The sequence below is a fragment of the Gekko japonicus genome, unplaced genomic scaffold, assembly GCF_001447785.1.
Source record: "Gekko japonicus isolate JY-2015 unplaced genomic scaffold, Gekko_japonicus_V1.1 scaffold2982, whole genome shotgun sequence".
Classification (NCBI taxonomy): domain Eukaryota; kingdom Metazoa; phylum Chordata; class Lepidosauria; order Squamata; family Gekkonidae; genus Gekko; species Gekko japonicus.
In genome coordinates, this window is record NW_015170366.1 from 121,464 (window position 1) to 137,848 (window position 16,385).

Below are 16,385 nucleotides of genomic sequence, written 5' to 3' on the forward strand. Positions count from 1 at the left end.
CAAGAGGATTTTTGCCATTGACTTCAATGGCCCCATTGGTTATAATGGATAAATTTCGGATATCTATGCTTTACCGATATAGATATTCGGGTTTTTTCGGGTTTCCCGAAAAAATTCGGGTCCAGTAAACCCGAATCCGAATTTTTTTTTTGCAGACCCCTACTGGCTGATATAAATGGGAGGGGAACACATAGGAAGAAAGGAGGAACCATAGGAACCTAACCAATGTTCCCTCTAAGCTGAGTTAGTGTGAGCTAGCTCACAGTTTTTAGCCTCCAGGTCACACATTTTTGCCTTAGCTCAGGCAGGATGGCTCCAGGGCAGACTAATTTATGTAGCAGCCAAATCGCTCGCTCACAACTTTAATGCCAGTAGCTCACAAAGTTGAATTTTTGCTCACACTTCAATGCTTAGAGGGAGCATTGAACCTAACCACTTCCTCAGTACTGACTTAAGCAGACACCTTCCTCTATCTACTACGTTATCTACACTGTATTCAAACAAACGTGGTTGCGCATAAGCACTCAACGGAGCATGCGCATTCGTAGTGTACACAAAAAAAGAAACCCAGTTCGCCGCGCCGCGCGCTTCTTCGTTGCGCGCAGGCATGTGTTGTGATCGACGCCTCTCCGTAACCACGGAAGCTCCACGGTACCTCCACAGAACCTCCACAGGAGGTATGATCACTTTACTGCGTGTTAGTTTGCCCCGGGGCAAACAGCCACACTTCTCCCCCGCAGTTTCCTGCGCGTGTGACCGGGGCCAAAATATAATTTTTACAACACACCCCTGGCTCCTTTTTCCTTGCCCCGTTTCTTTCTTTTTTTAATTTTTAAAATTTAAAGTTTACGGATGTTTAATGAATTGAGTAGAAAAGACTTAATACAACCATGCATAGTTATTCAATTCATAATCGCAGAGGGAAAGAAAAAGGGAAGAACAAGAAGAAATATTTTAAGTTGATTCGTTCAAAAATACATGGTAATCCTTCCTATTGGGAATGATGTTGTTATCTTTAAGATGCTTTATCACCAGATGCCACGCTTCCTCATGATTAACTTTCCATATATTTTTAACGTTTTCCTCAAAAAAAGAGTTGCTGATTATTTTACTCATTATGTACATTTCCCATTTTATTATACCACTGTACCTTCGCAGGTAGTGTGGCTGATTTCTCATACTTAGCTACTAACAACTTGACACTGCCAATAGTATTGAAATCAAAATTGTATGTTCTTCTATCATCTTATTGTTGTGCCAGATATCAGATAGTATCACTTTAATATTGAAAAGAAAGGAAGATTGTATTATCTTTAAGAGTTCTTCATAAATTTCCCTCCAGAAAAACTTAAAGATTGGACATCCCCACCAGATATGAAAGGAAGTACCTTTCATTTTACATTTCCTCCAGCAGTCTAGACTAATAGATTTGCCCCATTTCACTAGATTGGCTAACCCTGTTTTCTATCAGAAAGAAAATATAAGCTTGGGAAGGAAAACACAATCAAGAGAAATCAGGAGGGACAGTATGGTAAAAGGTGGGCTGTGAATTGCTTTTGACAGTAAAAATGTTGTGTGCAGAGCAATTTCTATTGGACGTATTGGCTGGAGCTGCCCCCTGCACAAGTCATCACCAGCAGAAGGCTTGTCCAGAGAAGAGCACCATCAATCATTTAATGCAGCTGGAGAGGTTAGATTTCTCCTCTGCTGCTGCCTATCTCCAGGAGTAGTGGTACTGAGTGCTGGGATTTCTGCATTCAGATGTCATAACAAACCAGGTTCAAAGTCTTAGCTTAGCACCCACCAACATGCCTCTGTTTGTTGGGCTGCCTTCATTCAGACATCATGCTACATGTGATTAAATCAATGTGTCACTCTGTGAGCATGGGTCTACTTGGTGTGCTCAGGATCCAATCCCAGGCCCAAATCCCAGGCCAAGAGCTCCGAAGGATTTGTGCTTAAGGAACAATCTTGCAGTGCGTGTGCCAAGAATGTTTTAAACCTACCAGTGCAAACTGGTTGACTTGAACATACAGCACCTCCACCTCTTTCTCAGTGACATTGGTTCCAAACCCTTTATACTCCTTGTACGCTTCAAGGTAAGCTCTCAGCCACTGCTCCTGCAGTTTTCTGCTTGGGTAGAGGCTATAGTCTACCTCACTCACTCCTAAAAAAAAGAAAGCATCAATTATGAGAAAGCTCAAAGTTCCAGCAGGTGCTCACTCGTCGTTCATCAACTGAAATGCAGGCTATATGTGACTTGCTTCCCACCTCCCCCTTCCAGTTGAAATCCTCTGTCCCTCCTTCCCAAATACTGCTGCTCAGGATCAGGAGACCCTTGGAAATGGCACTGGGTGTGTCATTGTGTTCTGCAATGAAAGAGGGAGACTCCGCTGACACTGCATTGATTAAGCAGACAGAAAGGACGTTTTTGCTCTCACAGGAGCAAATTTGGATACAACTCTTGAACTGATTTATAACCCAAACTGTAACATAGAAAAAATGCAAGTATCTTTTAGTATGCTGAAGTTCAGCAGGCACACACACCTTTTACTTCCAATAGTGTGTATATGTACAGTTTCTTTGTCACACATTATAACTCAGGCAAAGTTTTGCCCTTTTTCCCTTTATGAAATTTGGTATTACATTTTGGAACATAGGATACATATGAAAACAAGTGAAAAGAGGGATAAAATACAATAGGATAAAATACCACAGTGGTGTGAGAATGTTACAACAAAGGAAACCAACCCCACCCCACTCCATCACCACAAGATCACAAAGGGTCCTTCGACTTGCATTTTACCACCACCACCACCACCCCCGGTTCCAGGCTGGCTTCCTATCACTGTGCAAAAGCACTCTCTAGAGGATTCAATATCCAGGATAATGGAGACCAGGTGTTCAAATAACACCATGGGCTCTCCCCAGTTCAGACACTACCCTCTGTGTGTGGCAAGGAAGGGGAAGGGGGGGAGCAAATAAGCAATGCATAAGCACTATTTCTGATCAGACAGAGAAAGAATGAATTTCTGGTCAGCCTAGGGTTGCCAGTATCCAGGTGGGGGCTGGTGCTCTTCTGAAATTACAACTGTTCCCCAGACTACAGAGATCAGTTTCCCTGGAGAAAATGGGTGCTTCAGAGGGTGGACTGTATTTTGTTTACATTATTCATATGCATATAAATATGCTCACTTTACTTATATGGCATCACATCCATGCTGAGTTCCCTCTCTTCCCCAGGCTCAACCCCCCCCCCCCCCCCCATCTCTAGGAATGATTCCCCAATCTGGAGCTTGCAACCCTAGGTCAGCCCAATACTGACCTCAGTCTTTTTAACCAGCAGCTTTAGGTGACATTTGTATAAGGAAGCCATGTTAACTAAACTACCTGCAAATTCATTGAAGTGATTTCCAATGTCGTAAGCCAAGTAATTGTATCCAGAATACTCATAGTCAATGAATTGAACATCACCTACATGAGACACAAAAAATAAAAAGTGTAAAAGGAGTAAGTATTGGAGAAACAAATGCCCCACATCTTCAGTGTGCCTTGCCAGCGGTTCCAGCTTTTTGTGCTTATTTGCATGCACTTAAAACATTCCAAGATAAGGGTATTTAAAAAAAACAAAAAATGAGCTTCTTTAATTAATAAAGGTATAAGTTCTTACACATGTTTGATCTAAAGAGCTTAAGATTCCTAAGCATCAAATTTTATTTTGTACCACAGGGGGGCAGCGGTTGTCTTAATTCTCATTAAGGCTGGAGTTGACACATGTTAAATATATAATGCTCCCTATGATCAGACTAGCATTCTTATAGGCAAGGTTTGTTTTTATAAACACAATAGCAGTGGTTTTGCATGAGGGAATGAATGCACTGTATATATTTTTTTCCAGGTGGCTCTTTCTTCCTTCACAAGGAATGGATTCAGTAAAAAACTGTTACCTTTCTTATGTGGCAGCATACACTCATTCCCCCAAACAAACAAAAATGTTCTCATACCAAAAGAACTGTGTAGCCCATGATGGAGAGACCATGCAATACTCTTTCCTCAAATATTCACGTTCTTCAGATTTTAACTAAAAATCTGAAATAATACAGCTTTCCAGGATGGGGGGGACAACATGATTGTTTTGGTTTTATACCTCAGTTTAAATTGGCAGCAATAGATATACCTTCTAAAACTTTTAGAATGCATCTAAAATGATGGAAATTTAAATTCCATAAAGGTTCCTCAGCAAGGGCCTTACAAGAAGCTAGAGAGTAATTTACACCCTAAGGCAAATAATGAAATTATTTCTCGTAGCTGTTAAGTGATGGCTGTTCACCATTTCCTAACCCAATTATCTTCTAAAGTCATTTTATAAAGATGTATCAGTAAAAAGAAAGAAAGAAAAAAATCACAGCCTAACCCAGATTAATAGAGCTAACTTTAAGAGAAGCCCATTCATATGGTCCTTTTTATCCAAACGTTTGTCTTTAAAGCAGATAACAGATGGCAGGTAAAAGGTCTGCTGGTACCGAGCATAAGACAGACATTTAACATAAACATACTTCTGCACCCAAGTTCTACCTTGGGATACAAGTCTGCAGTGCCATTAATCACCACCAAGTTACCCTTGCTTTTATGCAAATGCTAATTTCCAGTTACAATTAACAGCATTACAAAATTAAAAATAAAATATGAAGCTAAGATACAGATGAGGCTGTTACCAGGCTCCGTGCTCTCCTAGGGGGAGGTGCATGCGAACAAGTGATGCGATAAACCTCCAGTCAGTGCCTTTAAGTAGCACGGTGCACGCCGCCAGTTGGCAGCAACAATGGCATACCTAATCTGTAGCAGATGAAGAAAATTTGGCAAACTCATATTTGATAAGACACAAAACTTTAAAGAGAAAAGTTCTGCATTTCACTGGTCTTCCTTTTTGCAGACTACTAACTAACATTACAGTGGAACTCAGCCTTAAATTTAAGTTTTGCAAGAAATACAAGGGTGCAAGATGCACAGCTCCCTCTGATTTTGTACCTCAAAGAAACACGACAATAAGCAAATATAATTGGGGTGTGTGTGTGTGTGTTAAGGGTAAAATTCTTCACTCGTTTCTCTTTTACACCAAGGAGAATTCCCTTGTGAAACTCACTGAATGGTGTAATTAACAAATATTAGTTCAGGAAAAGGAGTCATTTTTTTCACACAGAGCTACATTATTAGTCTTCAGGGGGATGGATCTGCCATGCTGTCTTACTCCAGGATCAAGGCCTGTGGAAAATGTGCTTGAGAACAACGAAATGCCTAATATTTTCAAGAATCTCTACTGAACAAGTGACTTGACGTCAGCTTAGCTGCTTTTTCACAATTGTTGCTTTTAAGCGATGAGAATTAGTTAGGAGGAAAGAATGGGAGGCAGGGAGGGGAGCAGCAGCACAGGGGAAACGAAAAGAGACAGAAGGGGGAAAAGGCACAGAAAAATATGCAGGTTTGCACCCAGTTCAAAGAATGCTACAGAAATATGCAATAATATTCTGGAAGAATTCAATCTGAACACAAGAGCCACATTACTTTTAAAAGCCTAATATTAGTGTTACTTCTTAAAAGTCTAATATTGACAAGTTATTGGAACGCATGACGGTGCTATTCGGCAAGCTGGTTCATGGTGGTTGGGGGTTTTTTAATTACACAAAGCAATTATTGCTATGTTACATAAGGCTTCGTTGTTTGATTTAATATCCTGAATGAGGGTAGTTGCATTAGTGAAAGCAGCAAGAGGCAGCTTCGACTGGCATAATGCTAATGTCTGGCCTACCTCCTCCAGTTTCTGTATTTCATTTAAAAGTGTTAAATTTCAGGTGAAAATGTTAGATGAACGCATTACGAGAATTCTTTATCAGTGTAATGATGGGTATACAAAGTGAAAAGAAAGACATTTAAGAGTTAGAATGCGACATTTTAAAACCCTAGTTTCACAGGAACTTATATAACAGAATGATGCGTTGTTTTTAGACATTATAGCTCTCTATTTCTTAGAAAACAGGAAAATAATGTTGATTTTGACAAGACTTGGGATGTTTAATAAACATTTCAGAATTTGTGTGTGTGTGTGTAAAGTACCATCAAATCACAACTGTATGGTGACCAGGTAGAGTTTCTGAGGCAAGAGACAAACAAAGGTGCTTTGTCATTGCCTGTCTCTGACTAGCAACCCTGGACTTCTATGCTATTTATTCTTCAATGTTTCCTTAAATTAACTATCATGATTTATAATGGACAGTTATAATAGTTGTCCCATATTGAAAAACTAGACAATGCCCTGAATCTTTGAAAATGTTCAATTAACACAGTTTGTTACTTAAGCAATGGCACAAGTAACAGTGACTGGACAAGAAGAACACGTGAAGGCTGAAAGAACTGCTGACCAGCAGCCTTGCCATTTTTCAATTTAGTACTACTGCTCTCTTTACATAAATATACTCCAAGACTGGTAGGGTACCTAAGTTTCCTAGGTCAAGCACAAATCACAGTGTGGCTATTCAGATGCAAAGGCAAACTATGATTTTATGCAAACCAGGAACTAATATGCTCGTGGCACACTAGAGAAACTGTCAGAGGCTCCCTCCAAACTCAAACGCGTAATACCTACCATAGTTAAACCAAGAAACCTACCACAAACTAATAAAGAGATGCAACTACAGGTCATGTGTTCTAAGTTATCTTTGAACTTCAGTTGTTTATGTTTAAGTAAACTGAAAATTTTTTAAATCTTCACAGAATGTGCTAAAAATATTGAAAGATCACTGCAGACAACTGGAATATGTCCACAGGGACAAGAGAAGCCCTTTGCTCTAACATATGATAGAAAGCTATAATCAAACCCGTTTTAGCTCTTTCAAAGGATATAGAAACTATTTATCACAGACGGAAGCAAAATGCCTAAATGATGGGGTTTTGGTTTTTGTAGATGGTTTGTTAAGAGGAAAAAAGATGATAATCCTGTTATGTTGCATTTCTACTGATATTCTGTGGGAACAAAGTATGCAAGTTCTTGGAAACCAAAGCTTCAAAGTAAAGACACTAATACAGAAACAGCTAAGTGTATTAAGCAGTCAAAGAAAGCGGACATGAGGAATGTGGCCAATCATTTAATAAACAGGAAAAACATGCTATTGTGAAAAACATGATTGAAGAATATCTCAAAGTAAAAAAGAAAGCAGACCATTTAGATCAAAACACTGACATCCCTAGCAAAGCAAAGCACCAGAAGCCCAATTTTAAGAGATGAAGGCGAAGACAGATTTTCTTTAGCAAAGCTATCAGTTGAGAACTATCATCTGCTAAACTGCAGCAGCAGAAGTAAACAAGAGTCCTGTAGAACTTTAAGGACTAACAGGTTTCCCTATAGCATAAATTTACATGGACTAGAGCCAGCTCCTTCAGATACATCCTCTAGTTCATTAAAATTTATGCTAGAATAAAATCCAAGTCTTTAAGGTACCAGATGCCTGTTAAATGCAGAAGATGAAATAAAGCGATGGGATCTCTGGCAAAACACTAACTTTTAAACAATATACAACTCAAAATAGACAAAGTGACATATTAACTGATGTAATGGTTTCAAAGAATGGTTATCTGAAGAACATGTTTTAATTTATTAATTGAGGGGGGGAAATCTAGAGAGCAAAGTGCATCTTTAAATTGTTCTTTGTTCTTATTCAAACACTTGCAAAACATTTAATATACCAGTTGTATCTGAACTGCATTCTTTTAAGAATTTGTATTCTTTTCATTGGCCAACATATTTTTTTAAAGTTAAAGCTGAGTTTCCACTGCAAAAGTAAATGATTCCTCTATATGTACCACTTTCATAAACACTGTTGCCCAGCACAAGACAATACACAGCGTTAATATTTTACAAATGGTTTAGTGAGTTCAAGATTAAAAATAATGCTTGAGATATCAGCATTATGGAAGACTTAGGCATGGTGAAGGCTAATTTACATGATCATGTGAAGAAGCAGTTATTCATTCACTGCAGGGCAAACATGATCATATGAAATCTGCCCTTACTGTGTATGTGTTGTGCTGCAATATTCAAATACTTCTTCTTCAATCGACACATTCTAGGTACTACATACACTTCATATTCCCCCACACACTTTAAAAGTTGCAAGCAATGTTCCATATTGAGAGTTTCCCTCTCCCCCTCCCTGTTCCCAAACACTAAACACTCACACACTGGCTTTTGTAGAAATGCTCTTAAATGATGTACTGCTCTCACTGATTTATTCTCCATTCTGTTTGCAAAAGAAAATGACAGCATATTTGTTTGAAAAGTGGGAATGTCAAGCTTAGCAATGCTGACACTGTTCAATTCTGAACTACTGTCTTGGGCTTGACAGGACCCATTATTAGAAGGGTCTGTGTCACTTTTCTCAGATCTGATGAAACTGATTTAAAAAAAAAATCAGTCTACATGTTTACACATCTCCATTTAGTAATACTGTCTGCATTGCTATAAAATTTAAGAACTGTGATCTAAATACATTCTGGAAGGGTAATCTGTGACTACAGTGGGTCAAAGTACCCTTGCGGGTAGCTGACATAACAGAAGAACTAAAGAAGACCAGTTTCTGCTGCGGGCATGCATGACAGCATTGCTGTCCCTTTAATAAGAATTTGAGAGTCATTCATTAGCTCACTTTTCAACTTTGCCATGTCTGAATTGGGAACTGTGCAAAACACATAGTTCTTTGATGTGCATACAAGGTATCTTGTTTTTGCACAACCTGTTTATACTGAATAAATCAGAAGGAATAAGCACACAGGAGAAAATAATATGACTGGCAAAATCCTGGCACCTAGAAATTTAATTCTGACATCTAGGAATCTGAAATGCGCTATCAGTAGTAGGGAACTGCTGCAGGGATTGCAAACATACTGCATCTGCATGTGTTGTTCACTTACTATATTTTCTGTCATTCACAGCCAGTGTATGTTTACCCTTCTGATAAAGCCAGCATCAAATGCAAGGTGCTACAGATTTTTTGAAAATGTTTCACACAGATCATAAATTCTCCCTTTGGTTCATTATGAACATCCAAGTTTGATTCTGCTCCAACACAAACGTGGCACAGAAGTATATGAGACGTCTCTCCAAACCATAATTTGCAAACTGGATCCAAAACCCCAGTATGCACATTTTCTCCCCTCCTTCTTTTGAGTGATATCCCCCCACCCCCCACCTTCACAGTGTTATCCACACCATTTCATGTTAAAAGTAGACTAACCAGCACTATAAGTAATACAACCCATCCTTCAACCATAATTGCAATCATTCATTTGTGAGGGACCCATTATTTGCATTGGTTAATATAGGACACTGATAAAGGCCAGAAAAAGAAGATTGCCCCAGAGAGGGGAGAAAATATATACTCTCAAAGCTGGCTTTTGCCTCATTTAATGTGTTTTTTAGTAACCAAAATTAAAACCCATCACGAATTACAAATATCTACATTTTTAATAGCTTGATTATTCAGTTCCCAGAACACAAGGCATTCTTTTCAAAACTTAAAATACTGTGGAAACTCTGACACAAAGAAAATAAATCTAATTAGCCAGTTTCCAGAATCCTCCCTACCTCAAATATATTTACAAACAAAGCCTTAAAGATACCTATGTACCTCATCAGCAGGACATAAACAGAGCCTTGGAAAGTATCTTTCCAGATACTTCACCATGTAGAATTCCTCCGTGGCATCAACATATCTGACAAATCAGAATAATACACAGGTAATACACAGTAACCTGGAGACATTCGCTCCTAAGGCTGTTGGAAACAATAAGTTTTTACCAACGACAATTAAGACAATTTCTGCTACGAGTACAATGGAATAATTGCTATTATGATATTTTTAAACATATTAACAGCTACAGTTGACAATTTTATTTAGACAGTATTTCTATACAAGTAAGCTATTACGGCACTGAATGTGTTTCAAACAAATTGTAATAAAGTATGTTTAGGCAGGGTTTATTTTTAAAAAGTACAGTTGCAACTATCTAAACACAAACTATTGTTACACATCAGGCAATACATAAATAAAAGATTACTTACAGCTGTATTCAATACCTACCTTGTTTTTGATTGTAGATGATATTTTTACACAACAGATCATTGTGACAAAGCACCACTGGGGAGCCCAGGTTGGACAGTCTCTCCTTCATCCACGTCATTTCCTCCTGAAGGATCTGAGGATTTGGGATATCCCTTAGAAACCTTTGGAGTTTGAAAAGAGAAAGTACTAAGCAGAACAGTACAACAGAAGCCATTTTCAATGTGTTATACAAAAAATGATTCTCCTTTCCCTTTTTTTTTAAAATATATTTTTATTGAGAACATTTCAAAACCATAAGATACAATACTAAACGTTAACAATCATCCAAATCAGAGATCAAAAACACTATGTCCTGAACCCCATTGACACATACAACAGACAGTGGTCGAACAATGTACATCCGTTAACCATCCTCGTCTTCTGGAAGCCAGTGATATTCACTTCCATCTTATCAGTTGTATAACATTATTTTATATTTTGCTTCAACTATGCTTACCCATTCGAAGTTATCTAGTACTATCTTCCCCAAAATGGGATTCCAAATATTTAGAGGGTTATAGAACTCACGCTCGGTTTTTATTTCCGTATCATGTATTGAGATGTTTTCTAACATAAATATGTCCCAAACTTTATTGATCCATTGGGTTATAGTCGGAGCGTTTTTGCTTTTCCAGTTCTTGGCAATAGTTATTTTTGCTGCTTCTAACAACAGGTTAACTAATTTCTTTGTGTCTTCAGGTGGACGGATTTGCGGCCAGAGGTGGAGCAGCATCAACTCCGGCGATAAAGGTAAGTCTGTATTTAGTAGATTGTTGATACTGGTACCTATCTGTGACCAAAATTTCTGTATTACTTTACAGGACCACCAATTGTGGTAAAAATCTGCCTTTTGCCCACATTTCTTCCAGCAGTATGGAGATGTCGATGGATAAATATGGGATAGTTTAGCGGGAGTTAAGTGCCACCTAGTAAGAATTTTCAGGTTCGATTCTTGTAATCCAAGGGTTCTAGACAGGGATTTTTGGGAGCGCCAAATTTCTTCCCACTGATCTTCCGATAATGTGTTTTCCAGATCCGCATTCCAAGCTCTTTGGTAGTTGTGTTGTTTGGGGGCTTGAGTGGAAACGACGATTTGTATAGTTTCGCTAGAAGTCCTTTTTTTGGAGGTGGTGAATCCAGAAGCTTTTCTAACCCCGTAAATTGCCCTTTACTCGTTGCATCGAACTCTGACGAGAAAATCAAATTCTGCACCTGTAGATATTCAAACCAATTTAACGACGTTTGATGCGTAGCCTCTATCTCACTTTTCAGACGCATTGCCCCGTTATGGACGACATCTTGTATTTTGTTTATTTTTTTAGCTCTCCACGTCTCAAAGGTGAGTGGTTGTTCCGCAGGTTTGAACCAGGATTGCCTCGTGAAGGTGCTGAGTAAGGAGTTTTTGGAAATTAATTTCGGTTTGACTTCATACCATGTTTTGAGTGCTGCTTTTGTGAATATATTTTTTAATTTGCTCTCGATGACTTTGTAGTTTTTGTGCCACATTAATTCCTGAAAGGAAGCCCCTTCGAGGTTGGATTCTTCAATGCTTCTCCAGTCTAGGATGTCTGTATCGTGATAATGGCGTATAGTGGATGCCATGATTGCTGCCTTTCGATAACTTTCTAGGTCGGGGATCGCTAAGCCTCCCTCTCTTCTTGGCGCTATCATGGTGCGATATGCTATCCTTGCTGGTTTCTTGCTCCATACGAAAGAGTTGAGATCCTTTTGCCACTTTTTCACCATTTGTGCCGGAATGCTTAATGGCATTGTTCTAAACAGGTAGAGGTACTTCGGAAGTATGAATGATCTCGCTATTGCTATTCTGTCGAGCCATGACAGAGGTTTCGCGTTCCATTCGCTCATTGATTGCTTAACTTCTTTGTGTGTTTCCCCGTGGTTTAATTGAATGAGCTTCGTGAGATCTAGTGGTATTTTTATCCCTAAATATTGAAAATGACCCTGAATCCAATGGTAGTGGAAAGTGGCTTTAATCTTTCTTTCTTCCAATAGACTAACCCGAATGGGATAGATCAAGGTCTTAGTTTGGTTCACCCTCAATCCTGAGACCTCGGCAAAATCGTTGAGCAATTTTTGAATCCCGGTTAAAGACTTGACCGGATTCTGGACATACAATACGACATTGTCCGAGCTTACCCTTGAGTTTTGTGTACAGTGTTGGATAACGTCCAAAGTTTTCCGGATGTTGTCCGCGATGTCCCTCAACGGGATGAAACCGGACTGATCTTTGTTGATGTAGTTTGCTACTATGGATTGTAGACGCGTTGCGATTGTGGCCGTGAAAATTTTATAGTCTATATTTAACAACGAGATCGGTCTATAAGACTTTGGATCCGTAACATCTTTGTCTCGTTTTGGTATTAGAATGATATTTGCCGAATGCCATGATAGAGGCATATGCCCTGAAGCCCTGATTTCGTTACAGGCTTCTTTCCCTTAATAGATGTGATATTCAATAAGCCCTTTCTAAAAGTGTAAGAAAGTGATGCAAATCTATGTGCAATTTCCAGCCAATACTTTTGCTTAGGATTTAATTACAGACCAATATTTCCAAGTAGAACACGAATAATAAAAGCTACTCCATGGCAGGGAGTTTCTCCACATTCATTCATTCATTAACAAGCTGCACAATAAGATTTGGGAAATAATTTAAACATTTACCTTTTGTGCAATTCCTCATCTGCAAATTCCTTTGGTATGAGAGAAAAGTATTTCCCCATCTTCAGCCATAAATTGGACTTGGGAATCCATCCATTGTGAGCATGAATAGCATGTATTTTAGCAAGTTGCCTGGCTATGAGCCTGCAAGAAATTGAAGTTTTATACCAAAGTTTCACTGTAATAATGTTTACAAGTAGCTTGGCTTTGAGCAATATCCACTTACAACAATGAGAAGTCTATTACTAGCATACTACAGGGCAGTCAAAGATAGCAAAGTACTGCCATCACTGAAGGAATGAGAGATGTTGATACTTATACTTCACAGAGCAAGATCACTCATCAGTGATGCTTTCAGGACAACTATTACAACTATTACAACTTTAAAACATGACTAGAATGAAAGCTCTAGCACCAGTCTCAATGAGACAGAGTATGATTTCTCCCCCACATTCAGGAATCAAGATTAGAACAGCACAGGCATTCAGCTGAAACAAAAACACATGCAAATAAATAGGAAGGCCTGTACAAAAGTAAATGACACTCTGAAGTGTCTTGAAGAAACGGTGAAATAGGTAATACTATGGGTAACTACTGTCAGCAAGGCAGACTGCCAGAGCGTTTAAAGAGCAAATGCCAAAGACTGGGGGGGGCGGAGAGACACCAAAGTAAGCCTTCTTCACTGAGAAGGAAGAAAATTCATGCTTCTCAAATGGGAGATTAGTGCCTGAGCAGTATTTTAGTCAAGGGACACAGAGGAAGGGCTTGTGCCTTTTTTCCTAAGCTGCTTATTTGTCCATATAAAACTATCCTGTCTCTGAACATGGGATATCATTTACCACAATGCACCATGGAATCTGCAAGGTGACAGGCAGTATGGTTGGAGACCACTCTAAGCTCCTTGAAGAAAAAAGAAAAACAAGTTGCTTACCTGTAACTGGTGATCTTCAAGTGGTCATCTGTGCATTCACACCCATGGGTTCTAGTGCGCACGCGCTGGATCGATCAGCATTGTAGCAAGCGCTTTTAACGGATTTTCGTGCATAGTCCCTTGGGCATGCACAGGAACCCCACCGTGCATGCCCAGAGGGGAGGGCGCGGACATCCCACCAGTTCCTTCAAACCGCCGCAAATCAACCCCTATTAAAAATGCTGAAGCGGGGAAGGAGGGCGGGTGGTGTGAATGCACAGATGACCACTCGAAGATCACCAGTTACAGGTAAGCAACCTGTTTATCTTCGACGTGGTCTCTGTGCTTCACACCCATGGGAGATTAGCGAGCAGTGGCCTACCTGGAGGAGGGTGCTGGCAGGTCCTTTACTGTGTAGCCGAAGATAGAATGCGACGTCCCATGTTGGTATTAAGAGTTTTTGCAGACGTCTAAGGCGTAGTGCCTGATAAAGGTGTTAGGCGTGGCCCACGTAGTGGCTTTGCAAATGTCCGTCAGGGGCATTCCCTGGAAGAAGGCAGTGGAAGCTGCAACAGCTCGGATTGAATGGGCCCTGATTGGGCCAGGCAATGGCTGTTTGGCAATCAGGTAGCAGAGGCGGATGAGACCCGCAATCCACCTTGAGAGGCGCTGAGCCGTGATGCGAGTCCCCAGCCTTGATGGTGCGTACGAGACGAATAGTTGGGAGTCGCGTCTCGCTGGGCGGGTTCTGTTCAGATAGAACAGGCGCGCACGCTTCACATCCAAGGTGTGTAACAGTCTGTCCTCTGAGGATGTTGAAGCCGGGAAGAAATCCATGAGGAAGACCTCTGCCTGTAGGTGGAATTCTGACACTACCATTGGCAGGAACGACATGTCAGGTATAAGGCGGACGCCGTCTGGCAAAAAGGACAAGTATGGCGTGTCATGCCTGAAAGCCAGTATTTCTCCAACCCGCCTTGCAGAGATGACAGCAACCAGAAAGGCCGTCTTCCACGACAGACATTTCATATCGCAAGTTGCAAGTGGTTCAAAGGGTTTCCTTGTGAGCTGGCGAAGAACTAGAGGAAGATTCCAGGGAACGACAGGAGTTTTGACAGGAGGGTAGAGATGCAATAAACCTTTTAAAAAAACGTTTTGAAAGCGGATGGGGAAACAGTGTGCATCCGTCAACTTGAACATGGTAGGCCAAAAGGGCGGCCAAATAAACACGTAACGATGAGTAGGAAAGTCCCGAGTCAGCGAGGGATAGGAGGAATTGGAAAACTTTCTTGAGACCTGCAGAGGTGGCTCGAGCGGCATCATCACCAAGGGAAGAAAAGAACCTTTGCCATTTATAATGGTAGGACCTTTGCATAGTAGGTTTTCTGGCGTTCAGTAGAACGTTTGCTACGCGGGTGGAAAAACCGTTGATATTATTCTCCACGCTGTCAATTTCAAGTGTGGTACGTCGTGATGTAGGAGCGGGTAGTCGGACAGGAAGAGGAAGTCCTGTGCCGGAGGGAATTGGTGGTATATTCCTGTTGATAATTCAAGGACGGTCAAAAACCATGGTTACCTCGGCCACCATGGGGTTATCAATATGCAGTCCGCGCTGTCTCTGACAATTTTGCGGACCACTCTCAGAAGCATGGGTAAGGGAGGGAACAGGTAAAGGAGGTTCTTGGACCAAGGATAAAGGAGACCGTCCCCTAGAGACTGTGGGTCCCTGCCGCCTCGGCTGCAGAACAGAGGACACTTTTTGTTGTCTCTGGTGGCAAAGATATTGACTTGGGGAACTCCCCACCTGCGGAAGAGTGGGAGGAGGTAGGTAGGGTTCATTTCCCACTCGTGGAGACTGAGCCCTGCTCGACTTAAATGGTCTGCCTGCACATTCAGGCATCCTGGAATGTGAGTGGCTATCAAGACATCGTGGGCGATACAAAGGTCCCATATCTGGATGGCAAGTTTGCAGAGACGTAGGGAGACCGTGCCTCCTTGTTTGTTGATATAGCTGAGTGCAGTGGTATTGTCTGCGAGGACCGTAACACATTTGCTTTTGATCATTGGTAGGAAGCTCGTGATAGCGAACTGTATTGCTAGCAGTTCCAGGAAGTTTATGTGCCGACCTTGTTCGTGGGTGTTCCACTTGCCTCCCACACACATGCCCATCATGTGAGCACCCCAGCCCGACAGGGAAGCATCCGTGGTCAGGGTGATTTGGGGTGATGGAAGATGGAAAGGTGCTCCCTGGAAGAGATTGGAAGGGACAGTCCACCAAAGTAACGAGTCTCGTATGTTGGGAGGAGGGGTTAGGAGGACGGTATGTGCATTTTTCGTTGGGACATACTTGCGGATGAACCACAGTTGTAGATGACGCATCTTTAGTCTGGCACAGACGAGGACCAACGTAGCTGCGGCTATGAGGCCGAGAAGCCTCTGAATTTGGAAAGCCGTGACTGAAAACTGGGTGAGGACGACATTGGTTAGGGAAATGATGTCTGCCACTCTGTCTTGTGGCAGGTAAGCCATGCATGTCTTGGAATCCAGTATAGCACCGATGTACTGTATTCTTTGGACTGGACGTAAATGAGACTTCTCGTGATTGAGCTGGAGGCCTAAATTTTCGAATAGTGCCAACGTCTCGG

General features: G+C 40.9%; 1 protein-coding gene across 1 annotated transcript in view; it reads right to left on the minus strand.

Annotated features, from left to right (window-relative positions):
* ETNK1 (ethanolamine kinase 1) overlaps positions 1–16,385 on the minus strand; it is a 47,838-nt gene that overhangs the window by 5,787 nt on the left and 25,666 nt on the right. Inside the window, exons 3-6 of the mRNA XM_015418234.1 lie at positions 12,834–12,974; positions 10,131–10,273; positions 3,391–3,474; positions 2,007–2,167 (exon numbers count right to left, since the gene is read on the minus strand). Of these exons, the coding sequence (XP_015273720.1) occupies positions 2,007–2,167; positions 3,391–3,474; positions 10,131–10,273; positions 12,834–12,974 (529 nt within the window). The remainder of the gene's footprint in view (positions 1–2,006; positions 2,168–3,390; positions 3,475–10,130; positions 10,274–12,833; positions 12,975–16,385) is intronic.